Source organism: Petromyzon marinus, chromosome 4 (assembly GCF_048934315.1).
Source record: "Petromyzon marinus isolate PM22_M1 ecotype Great Lakes invasive population chromosome 4, UKy_Petmar_22M1.pri1.0, whole genome shotgun sequence".
NCBI lineage: Eukaryota > Metazoa > Chordata > Hyperoartia > Petromyzontiformes > Petromyzontidae > Petromyzon > Petromyzon marinus.
The window spans coordinates 17,153,811-17,165,298 of record NC_133670.1 but is presented as its reverse complement, the minus strand read 5'-3'; the positions used below and the strand labels follow the sequence as shown (position 1 = coordinate 17,165,298).

At 50.5% G+C, this 11,488-nt stretch overlaps 1 protein-coding gene across 2 annotated transcripts in view; it reads right to left on the bottom strand.

Moving 5' to 3' along the window:
- Positions 1–1,747: 1,747 nt before the first annotated feature.
- LOC116938582 (kinesin heavy chain-like) overlaps positions 1,748–11,488 on the bottom strand; it is a 33,104-nt gene continuing 23,363 nt past the window's right edge. Inside the window, exons 17-28 of one of the 2 annotated variants that reach the window (XM_032945897.2) lie at positions 11,280–11,471; positions 10,548–10,665; positions 9,621–9,697; positions 9,088–9,197; positions 8,583–8,684; positions 8,221–8,281; positions 7,744–7,815; positions 6,990–7,127; positions 6,442–6,670; positions 4,677–4,857; positions 3,792–3,853; positions 1,748–3,201 (exon numbers count right to left, since the gene is read on the bottom strand). In XM_032945897.2, coding sequence (XP_032801788.2) covers positions 3,191–3,201; positions 3,792–3,853; positions 4,677–4,857; positions 6,442–6,670; positions 6,990–7,127; positions 7,744–7,815; positions 8,221–8,281; positions 8,583–8,684; positions 9,088–9,197; positions 9,621–9,697; positions 10,548–10,665; positions 11,280–11,471 — 1,353 coding nt within the window. In that variant the 3' untranslated portion in view covers positions 1,748–3,190. Of the gene's footprint in view, positions 3,202–3,791; positions 3,854–4,676; positions 4,858–6,441; positions 7,128–7,743; positions 7,816–8,220; positions 8,282–8,582; positions 8,685–9,087; positions 9,198–9,620; positions 9,698–10,547; positions 10,666–11,279; positions 11,472–11,488 lie in introns of both variants that reach the window. The other variant, XR_012931709.1, reaches the window with a different exon arrangement.

Sequence of the window (11,488 nt, the reverse complement as noted above, 5' to 3'; positions counted from 1 at the left end):
CAGGGGTGGGTGTGGTAGGGGGTGGGGTAGTGTGGGTGGTGTGTGGGAGGGGGGTGGGTTTGAATTGTGCGGAGCGTCAGTCTGTGTGTATTTTGTGCGGTGTGTGCCAATAAATGGGGCGAATATTTGAGACGGTCATGGCTCTTGCCTAGGTAGGGGGGACAACAGGGGTCAGGCGTGGTGTTGGTCCCCCCCCCCCCCGCCAGCCTTCATAGGTGCTCCCCAACAGTAATTGCCCCAATAGCCTGTTAAGACTGTACGGGGGAATCATCGTCTTTGCGGGAGTATGCGTGAGTACTTATGGGTTTGTACGGGTTTGTATTGTGGGGCTGCCTACGTGTAACACTTGTGTGTGAATGTCCTCGCGTGTGCTTAGCTCAGTGTTAGAGAGGAGCAATGCCGCAGCTGCTCACAGAGGCACCCCACTACGAAGCCACCGTGCCGGGTGCGATTGTGAGCCGCGGCTCACATCCGTGGCGAGCGATACGTGAACCCAGTCATAGGCCTCCCCCCCCTCCACCACCACAGGCTGACGGGTGAGGCGTTTAGACATCAGCCCCTGGGGAGACAAAGGCGGCTGGGCGTGGTGTTGACCACACTACAGCTTTGTGCGTCTTGCTGGCTTTCATTGGTGCTCGCTAACAGTACTTATCCGAACAGTCTGTTACAGGCTAAAAAGACGATCGTTTTTGTCTTTAGTATTTTAAAGCAAGTGTGTTTGTGTGATGGTGTGACCCGGTATTTATGTAATATTATGAATGTGCACTGGTATGCGTAGTACAGTAATGTATTTATATAATGATAATTGGAAACTGTGTTAATATTAATTAATATTAATATATACTGTATATATTTTTATATATTTTTGAACGGCACCTTCGAAACCATCCTGACTAGAATGTCATTTTGTATTTTTCTACCAGGCACAATTTTTTTTTACCTTCTGTACAAAATATATTTTTTGCAAAACCATCACCGGAGTATAGCAATACATCAAAATAAGAAATATATACTTTGCAACTGTGGACGGTGGTGACTCAAATGTAACAATAATATAGGGCTATTATTATGGATAGGTGGACCCTGTACTTTAGTGGGAGTGACATACGCTGATAATCCCTATTCCATTCCATACGAGCAGCGTTCTGCGAGGACTGATATTTCGCTCACACGATCCGCTGCATCTCCGGTGATCTCTTAACAACCGCCTGCATCGATACATCAATGCGTCGCTACACAGCTCGTATCAGCTGGGCTCTTCAAGTTACTGTGAATTTTGTGTTCATTGTGTTGAACGTTTCTGCAATAAAATCATATTTGGATTCATAATCGAGTCGCACGTGTCTTCCTGCTTCAAGAGAGGTGTTGGGCGGTGCTACAATCTTACATTTGTCGCTCTGAGCCGTCGATGTAAATGCCATATTCGCATGGCGGTGACCAGGGCATTCATCACCTGGTGACTACTGATATAAGGTGGTCACTACTAAAAAAAAGTGGTACTAATTGTATCCATTCTGGAGGGATGATGAACCCTGACTGGAAATTGAGCTCGTGCCTTACGAGTTAAAGTGTTATTTACAGTGCCACCTAGCGAGCTTCTGCAATAAGTAAAACAATAAGTAAAGCCTCATGAAAATCCACTGGTGTATGGACTCTCCACGCCGTGTTAACGGCGCAGTGCGCGAACCACCGTGCCCACCCCTCTGCAATCGGTAGAACTATTTGAATTACACTTACATCCAAATAGTTACATGAAGAGAAACACTGTTTTTATTTCTGAATTAGTTTTACAATTATTGACAATTTACAATAATTTATTTTCCAAGGAAAGTCAGACAAGACTCACACATACAATTGGCGAGAACATTGATGCACCATCTACATCAGCAACCTACTTGCTATCCTACCTTCATTTAAAAAAAATGCCATTTCACATTTATCCTGAGTTTTTTGTTGCACATAAGTACATGGGCACTACATATAAATTACAGCAATCAGTGAAGACAGCGATATGATTCGATTTTTCAGGAAAGCCTCACTGAGTCTCAAGATGTTTTCAGGGTGGGTCCTGCTTTGGGATGTTTAGCCAATTCCCTCTTAAGTAGTCGTTTTGCAAAGCGGGAGAAAACAGCAGCAAACCCGCTACGCATGACAGGGAATAACAGATGTCCACACAGCTAGGTTCACGAACCCACTCGCAGCACTGCTATCTCCTGATAAGCACTTCGCAGCCAAGCATGTTTGGGAATTTCACAAATCTGCGCATGATCCACCAACCCACGTCTCCAAGCGCATGGGTCACAGGCGCAGTACTTAACTCTCAAACACACTGGGCAGCAACGTGGCCAGGAAATGGCAGTACAGCATGCCGAGAGGTAAATATGTCAAAGGCACATGTGTCTGCATGAAACGCATGCCGGCGTATGAACTATAAACGGAGCAACTGAGCAGTCAATCTCTTCTCCCCGCATCTGATTTTGACTCAACTCTTACATTGTGTGTTGCAGAGTCAGCAAAGGCTTGGGTGGTGGTGGGATTTATGGTCAATAGTCCAGGACTAGAGTCCATTAGAGTCATCGATTGAGTCCCTGGTCCCTTAAAGTTGTGGTAGCTGAGCATTTGGGGTAGAGTCACCCCCCGTAGTGTCTGAAGGCTCAGGGTCCCACTTCTAAATTATGCAAAGGTAGTCCACAGTGTGACTGCGGAGACGGTAACCGAACAACAGAACGCGTAGTCAGCTCTAGCCCAGAGCGACGCTTCTCAGGAAGCCTCGAGGGGCATCAACGACACCACCAACCGAAGCCGCCACGTGACGCACGGACCTCGGGCATTCAAGTTTAGTTTTTTTCTTTCACGGAGAATTCCAGCCGTACACGTCAAAAGCAGAAGAAGAGCCAAGACACAAAATGTTGGTGCCAAATTTCACACCAGCAGCGGAATTTCTTCAAAGTTTCGTCGGATGAACGGTGATTAACATGTGTTTAAAGTTTGTTTCACATTGACTTTGTTGTACCCCCCCCCCCCACACACAAACACACACACACCAGTTTTAAAAGAGGTCACGCTACGGGGTTGGATTGAGTCCGTGAGAGTCGCTGGCTCGAGTCCCTGGTCCGTCAGGCCCACGGGTTGAGTCGCTGAGGCAGAAGAGTTCCTCTCTTTCGTACTTCTCTCACCCTCCGCCTCCAACTCATTCATTTCCTGCTCAAACACAGAGCGGCCAATCAGACGCACGTCCCCACGAGGACGCGTGTGTCGTTGTGTGTGTGCACGTGTGCATGCACGTGAGTGTGAGCGTGTGCATATACATGAGTGTGAGCGTGTGTACGCTTGTGTTTGTGCGTATGTGTACACGTGTGTGTATGCGGGGAGCGGTAGAGTAATGGTTAGTGCGCTGCGCTACAGACCCGGCGATCCGAGTTCGGATTCACGGCCACAATTGGTGAAAAACATAGGAACCGGTTCCTGTGACTCCCTGAGGTCGACTCAGCCTTAAACAAATGTGTACCTGGTGTGGTGTGTAACCTGCAGCATTGGGGAGACAAAGGCATTCAGTGCTGGCTAAACCACCACCTAGTGCGCCGTTCCGGCCTTCTAAGGTGCTCGCTAACGGCACTTGCCCCAACAGTCTGTTTAAGGCTGCACGTACACGTGTGTGTGTCTGTGTAACACGGGAGAGTCGTGCACTGCTTCACTGAGAGAGTTCCAAAAGGGACACTCGCATCTCTTGGCGTGACACCGACAGCATTTTGGATAAAAGTGGTGAGGAGGAGAGGTGAGTGTGGTCGCACCTTCTGGGATGTGCAGGATCGCCGATCGGTCGCTGCTGTTCTCCGTGAGCTGTTTTTCCCACCTATGTTGTCACAGGCAGGACACAGCGAGTCAGGATGCAGGTTGATTGATGATCCAGCTCTCACCGATTCACTGCAGACACTCGCTCACCAGAGATCATTAGCCTGCTTATCACGGTTACACTATCATGGTTACCGTTGATTCATCCTCCCATGATGAGGACTACTCATCCAATACTGCACCCAATCACTCACACTGCAGGTCACAAGTGCTGCATAGCCTTCACAGACTGTAGGGGTAAGTGTTGTTAGCGAGCAGCACCTATGAAGGCCGGCACGGCACACGAAGGGGGTGGGTGGCCAACACCACGCCCGGCCGCCTTTGTCTCCCCAGTGGCGATGTTTACACATCGCACGCACCAGGTATTCATTTGAGGCTGAGTCGACCTAAGGGAGGCCCAGGAGCGGTTCAGATAATCGTCACCGGTGTTGGCTGCGAGCGGGAATCGAACCCGGATCGCCAGGTTCATACCGCAGCGTGCTAACCGCTACACTACCACTCCCCACAACAACACACAATACATTTGTAAATTATTGCCTATTACTGCTATATGATAGTGCTGTTTGTTGCTGCACACTGTACATTTTGGGCCTCTTTGCCTGTGCTCAGCAATTGCGTAAAAAATATAAAGTCAATTAAAATCCGTGCAGTTGTAACCCATGCTGATGTGTGACTTTCATCATCATCATCATCAGCACAGAGCAGAGATGTGCACGGAGTGTTCAGATCGGTAGAGCAGAGCAAGGGGTCGGAATGAAAGGGTGATGCTGAAGACGATCAAATGAATGCTGAAGGATGCTGATGATGATGCTGATGGTTCGCACCCCTTCCTGCCGAGACTGTCCCTTGGCTGGCTGAGCGAGGCGTCAGCCTTGGAGCTCCAGGACAACTCGAGGCTGGAGTTGAGGGTAGACTCCAGGGTGGAGAGGAAGGGGGTGGACATGGAGCGTAGCTGGCCGAGGGGTCGAGTTGGCGTGTGCTTCTGTCCGGGCCGGATCGGCTTCACTGGGGGGGGGGGGGGGCAGCGAGCGTCACAACCAGACGTCACAACCAGACGTCACAACCAGACGTCACAAGCATGCGTCACAACCAGACGTCACAACCAGACGTCACAAGCAGGCATCATAACGAGGCGTTACAACCAGGCGTCTCAACCTGGCGTCACAACCACGTCATAACCAGAGGTCTCAAGTTTTATTTATGAGGTATAGCCCTGTGAGCAATGCGGCTCTTAAGTCGGGTGCAACCGCAACAAACAAAATTTGAACACAAAACATCTTAAAGCGACAACGCGTAACAGAAACATCCTGGAATAAACCAGCAAATATTCCACACAAAAACAACTTATTAAAACGCTGTGTGCAAAAATCAATATGGTGCAAGCCAACAACAACAACCATAAGACAATTTATATTAACCATATGTTTTCGAATCACCAAAATAAAGCTATAAAACCAATGTAACAACAGTAATCTCAACCAGACGTCAGAACCAGGCGTCACAACCAGACGTCACAACCAGATGTCACAAGCAGGAATCACAAGCAGGTGTTACAACCAGGCGTCTCAACCTGACGTCACAACCACATGTCACAACCAGAGGTCTCAACCAGACGTCACAACCACATGTCACAACCAGAGGTCTCAACCAGACGTCACAACCACATGTCACAACCAGAGGTCTCAACCAGACGTCACAACCACATGTCACAACCAGAGGTCTCAACCAGACGTCACAACCACATGTCACAACCAGAGGTCTCAACCACACGTCACAACCGGGTGATGGGCAGTGGATGGGTGGTGGTGGATGGATGACTTATCAATGACGTGCGGTGAGGTCAGTGGCTGGGGAGGCACTGGCTAGTATCAGAGCCAGAGTCACACACTGAGGGGGGCGTGGCTTCAAGGAGAGGGGCGTGACCTAACTGAGAGGGCGTGTCCTCACTCATGGGGGCGTGTTAGACAGATGTGATAGCTGCCTCCCCCTGTGCTTTTTCATTGCAGTTTCATGACGAGCACCAGCGAGCCTAAATATCTTTATACACATATGTGAAATAAGTTACCTGGAGTATGGAAGGCGAGAACATGAAATGAAGGGGTCTACAAACATTACATTGGTGACATACTGAGATAGTAGCAGGCACACGCTTATTGCCCGCGCTCCATCCAGTTTCTGAGGGGTTGCGCAATCAGAGGGGAGGCTGAGCTCGTCGCTGCCTCACCTCTCGTCTCTTCCTCTATTTGCAGCGGAGCTCCGCAAATTTGGCGATTTTTACTATAGAAATTTTTGGAATCGTACAGAAAGGACATTTATAATGCACATCAGTGGAAAAATCTTAATATTGATTTCATTTGATAATTTTTTGTACTTTTCGAAACATCTATTTTCATTGGAGTATGACAGGTGAGGCTCTGCCTCCCCTGCCCTCCCTGCCCGCACGTCCCTGTGACTTGTGATGGTGGCGATGGTGACGCGAGTACAATCGCCCGGTTGTTTGCGTCTCCCCCAGTGCTGACATTTCTGGTCGACCGAGGGAAGGAGCGGGGCTGGTGGGGCTGGTGGGGCTGGTGGGGCCTCTCTCCTCACCGATCTGCGGGAAGTTGATGCGGCGAACGATGGCGGCGGCGGTGGACGAGGCGACGCGCACGCCCGGCGCCTCGTCGCTCCCGGGGCCGCTCGCTCCGGGGGCCGCCCTCCGAGCCGCCCGGGCCTCCTGCAGCGCCACCTTCAGCGCGGAGACGCGACGCTGCACGGTGCTGGCGCGCGAACGCAGCCGCGGTACCTCCTTCCGCAGGTCGATGTTGGTCTCTAGCATCTGTGACGAGGGGGAGGAGGGCGGCCGTGGTGGCCACGGTCTGATCAATGAGCAAGCGTGTTGATGATGGCTGCCGGTGGGACGACGAGGGTGGTGGTGATGATGATGAGCGAGAAATATGATGGTGGTGGTGGTGTTGTTGGTGGAATGATGATGTGATGATGACAGAGGTAGTGATGATTGAGATGAGAGAAGAATGATGATGATGATTATGATGGTAGCTGTGTGATGATGCAGCGATGATTACTGCAATGATGACGACGATGGCGATGGCGACAATGGTGATGGTGCATTTGGCTTGAGCGAGCGGGCACAGCACCTGCTTGTGGAGCCTATTCACGTTCTCAATTTGGAAGGTGTCATCGCAGGAGGTGGGGGGCTCCGCCTCTGCGGAGCCCCGGATCACAACGCCCCGCTGATCTCGCTTGCCGGAGGCTCCACACGACTCCACAGTCCTCTGCCCAAAGACAACGCACCCCACACCACACCTCTTCAGTTGCAATGAGAGGAGAAGCTCTAAAATCGGAATTTGGGATTTTGAACTGTGACACGCGCCCCGGCTATCGCAGGGGTCGGCAACCTGCGGCTCGCTAAGGACTCCTTTGTGACGTCATCTATCAAGGACCACCGTCTCGTGTTCACGTGCATGGCGGATCTTTAAGGACTCCTTTGTGACGTCATCTATCAAGGACCACCGTCTCGTGTTCACGTGCGTTGCGGCTCTTCAAATATTAGGTTTTTCTTAACCGAATTCGAACAAAAATGGCTCTTCTTTGTCATTTTCGTTGCTGACCCCTGGGCTATAGCGGTGATAGCGCTACGCTCTGGTGGTGTTTGGAACTGCGAGAAGAATGGACTGACAGGATGACATGACGAATTGAATTGACGTGCAAGATGACATGACAAATTGAATTGACTGGCAGGATGACATGACGACTGTATGAGGCGGCCAAGTGTTGTCAGCGAGCACCTGATAGGGCCAGCACCGGGCAGAATAGTACGAAACAAAATTGGATATTCTTGTCCCCGATGTAGGAACGTGGAGTTTGCGCCGCACGACAGGGCAGTGCTACCTTGCGGATGCGCATGGCGAGTTCATGTGTGAGGGCACGGCGTAAGTTGTACAGCGACTGCAGCTCCTTGATCTGAGTGAAAGACATCATCATCACAATCATAGCCAATGCATCCAGAACACATCAAGTATTCTATTGTTATAAATATCATCATAATCTAAACTGCTATTCACAACATCACTTAAATCATCATCAGCACATTTATAATTAATATTATTACCAATGCCATCATCAAATTCACTCATCATCAAACTAATAATCACTTCCACACCATCATGATCATCACTTCCACCACAATGAGCGTGTACGTCATCACTTCCTCCACCATTAACACCATCATCTTTGCCATCATCTCCGCCGACAATGTTATTTCTGTCATTGTTATAATGATCGATTCCATCATCATCACAAGCACCAACATCATCATCATCACTTCCACGCCCATCATCGATGATGGGCGGTGGATCGTATCCTCACCACGGTCCTCTCGAGCTCCCGCAGGTCGTGTCTCGCCAGGTCCAGCCTCTGCTGCTTCTCGCTGCACAGGGGTCACAGGGGTCACGGGGGAGGGGGCACGCTGACAACGGTGTTGACTCAATTTCACAGACACCTGGGAACCGACAGCATCGCGTCTACGATGCCTTCTCCGTGTGTTGCTGTGCATATGTGATGTATATTTTGACACTTCACGCAGCCTTAAAGTGCACATAGCCTGGCACAAGCGCCATGGTGATGTCACCGCCACTTAGTGGCGAATGACGGTTGTTTTGTAGATGTATATACGCATGCGTGCACGTAACAGGATCGTGCATTTGCGATGTCACACTCGAGCAACGTACTTGATCTCGTGAAGCTGGTTGCTTTTGTCGAGCTCGGCAGCTCGGAGTCGCTCGCAGTCCCCTCGGATCTGTTCCAGCTCGAGCTCCAGACGCCCGTTCACACTACGCGTGTCACACACATCGGTTTTTCTTTTCGACTCTGAATCGGAAGAAAAGCTAGAATAAAATAACTTTATCGGTACGTCTTCAGGTCAGAGACGTACCGAGGCTCCTACAAGGCCGTACGGGAGGGCGTGTGGCATAGTTTGGCGCCAGCCATCATAGTGCGTTTGTGTCACTACAGTTATCCGAGGTCAGTCAGTACAATGTCTTTAAAACCAATAGCGCCATGCCTCCCTAAATAAAATCCATGGTAACCGCTTGTGCGTTCCGAGATTCAGAAGTGAACGGGACCCACCCTGCAACTTGCAAGTGCTGTCAGTGAGTAGCACCCGTGAGCCATCGTCCTCATCACTGCTCACCCCTTGTATCACTGCCCCCTTGAGCCCTCACCCCTGCCACTCACCCCTTGAGCTGCTCACACAGCCGCTGCCTCTCCTCGTTCTCCTGCCGGAGTCGTCCCAGCTGCTCCTGGTGTCGCTCAGCCAGAGCTCGCAGCTCTTCCACCACGGACACCTGCGGGAGGGACAGCGAGGCGGTCGTGTGTAGTGTGAGCACTTGCCCCAACAGTCCGTTACAGACTATATAGGGGGATCTTTGTATTTGTTCTTTTGGATGTGTGGGGATATGTGGCGAGCGGCAGTGTAGCAGCGAGCGCACTGCGCTACGAACCCTGGTGCCCGAGTTTTATTCCAGCTCGTGGCCAACATCCGTGAAAAATATCTGAACTGGTTTTTGGTCTCCGCCGGTTTGACTAAGCCTTGCACGAGTTGCTGGTGCGGTGCATAAACATCAGCACTGGGGAAAAAAGAGGCGGCCAGGTGTGGTGGTAGTGATCACCCACCCCTCGTATAGGTGCTCGCAAAGAGCACTTGCCCCAACAATCTGTTTGTTAAAGGCTATATGGGGAGGTCTTTGTCTATGTGTGTACGTATGCACCTTCATCTCGTTGGCCTTCTCTATCATGCTCAAGTGCTTCTTCTCTTTGTCCTTGAAGGACATCTCGTGCATTTTTTCTGCAATACAAAAACATCGGTGGAGAGTAAGCAGCAGCAGTGGGGTGCAGTGTTGGTTGCAGCTGGAGTGGTGGTGGCTGAGTGGGGTGATCGGGAGGTTAAGCAAGGTGCGTGGTTCTCCGGATTCCTCCCATGGCTAAAATAGATGGTCATTGGTTTTGGCCATACGTCGTCTTAAAAAAAAGCATTAGGACGAAATGTTAACTAACTCGACAGGTATACAGGAGGTCGTGGGTTCGACCGCAACCCTGACGCCTGCTGTATATTTGGAGTTTGTTCTGCCCGTGGTCGTGTAGATTCTTCTCTGGGTCCTTGGGGTTTTCCCTTCCCATTTAGAATCAGCGTGCGTTTAGAGTATTTGCCTGCTATAAATTTCCGCGTGAGCTATCATTTGTTACCAGGTCGCTTCTGAAAAAAAACGATATAGCTGGTAAAATAAAAAATAGTTTAGTTTAATAAGTATTTATTATTGTGAGTCGGGACCTCTACTCAGGTCACACTTGAAAAGGAGATTCCTCCTGGTCCCTCGAGTTCTCAAATGCAGAAACAAAATAAACTTGACCTTTATTACGCGTATGTGTATGCGTGCTTTGCTACGAACCTGGCAACCCGAGTTCAATTCCCCCACATGGCCAACAACAGTGACGAATATTTGAACATTTCCTCGCCCTCCCCTAAGTCGACTCAGCCTTAAATGAGTACCCGGTGCGATGTGTAAACAATAGTACTCGGGAGACGAAGGCAGCTAGGTATGATGCGGTTTCGGCCTTCGTAGGTGCTCGCGAACAGCACTTGCCCCGACAGCATGCTAATGCTGTACATGTGCGCGCGTGTGTGGGGCTGGTGCCACCTTGCGTGCGCAGCCGCACGAGCTCCTGCTGCAGCTGTTCGCACGTCTCCTCGAGTCTGCGCTTCTTCAGCTCCTCGACGCGCGCCGCCTCCGTCAACGAACCCACGCTCGCCTCCAGCTGAGTATGGCAGCACGCCAGCCATCGTCAGCATCATCGTCAGCATCATCAGTGACCAAACGTCGTCAACATCGTTATTGTTCATCGTCAATCATTGTCACCATCGGTGAACATTTTTGTCATCGCCGTCGTCAACCAATGAGCAACCTCAATCGCCCATCATATTACACCGCCAATCAGTCATCATTATCATCGTAACATGTGCCACTTAACTGCCACCAATAGCTTAATCAGCGTCAGTATCGTCGTCAGTCATTGTTATCATCATCACCATCATCGCTTAAATAATACCAAAATATTTTATAATCATCATCATCTTCTACAGCAGCATCATTAACAATTAACAATCGCTGCTGGGGTCATCATTATTATTAGCCATCGTTATCAATCGTTATTTCATCATGACTGGCTAATTAAGTGCCCAGTTCGCCAGGATAGGATGATGCCGCGATGACGGTGGGTGCTAGGATGACGGGATGATGATCGGTGACAAGATGAAGGGATGACACCGTGATGACTACCGGGATGACTCCGGGATGATGATGGGAAGACGACGGGTGCCACAATGATGGGATGACGCCAGGATGAGGACAGGTGCCGGGTGCCCGGTTCACCTGCGCCATGAGCAGGCGGCACGTGCTGAGCTCGCGCTCAGTCTCGGCCTGGTGCCGCTTGCGCTCGCGCTGATCCTCCCCGAGCTGCAGGCAGCGCTGAGCCAGCGCCTTCACCTCGGACTTCACGCGGGTCGCTCCCAGATGAGCCAGACACAGCTCCTCCTCACCCCCGAATCCCACCGTACTCACCCACTACACAGACACGTGAC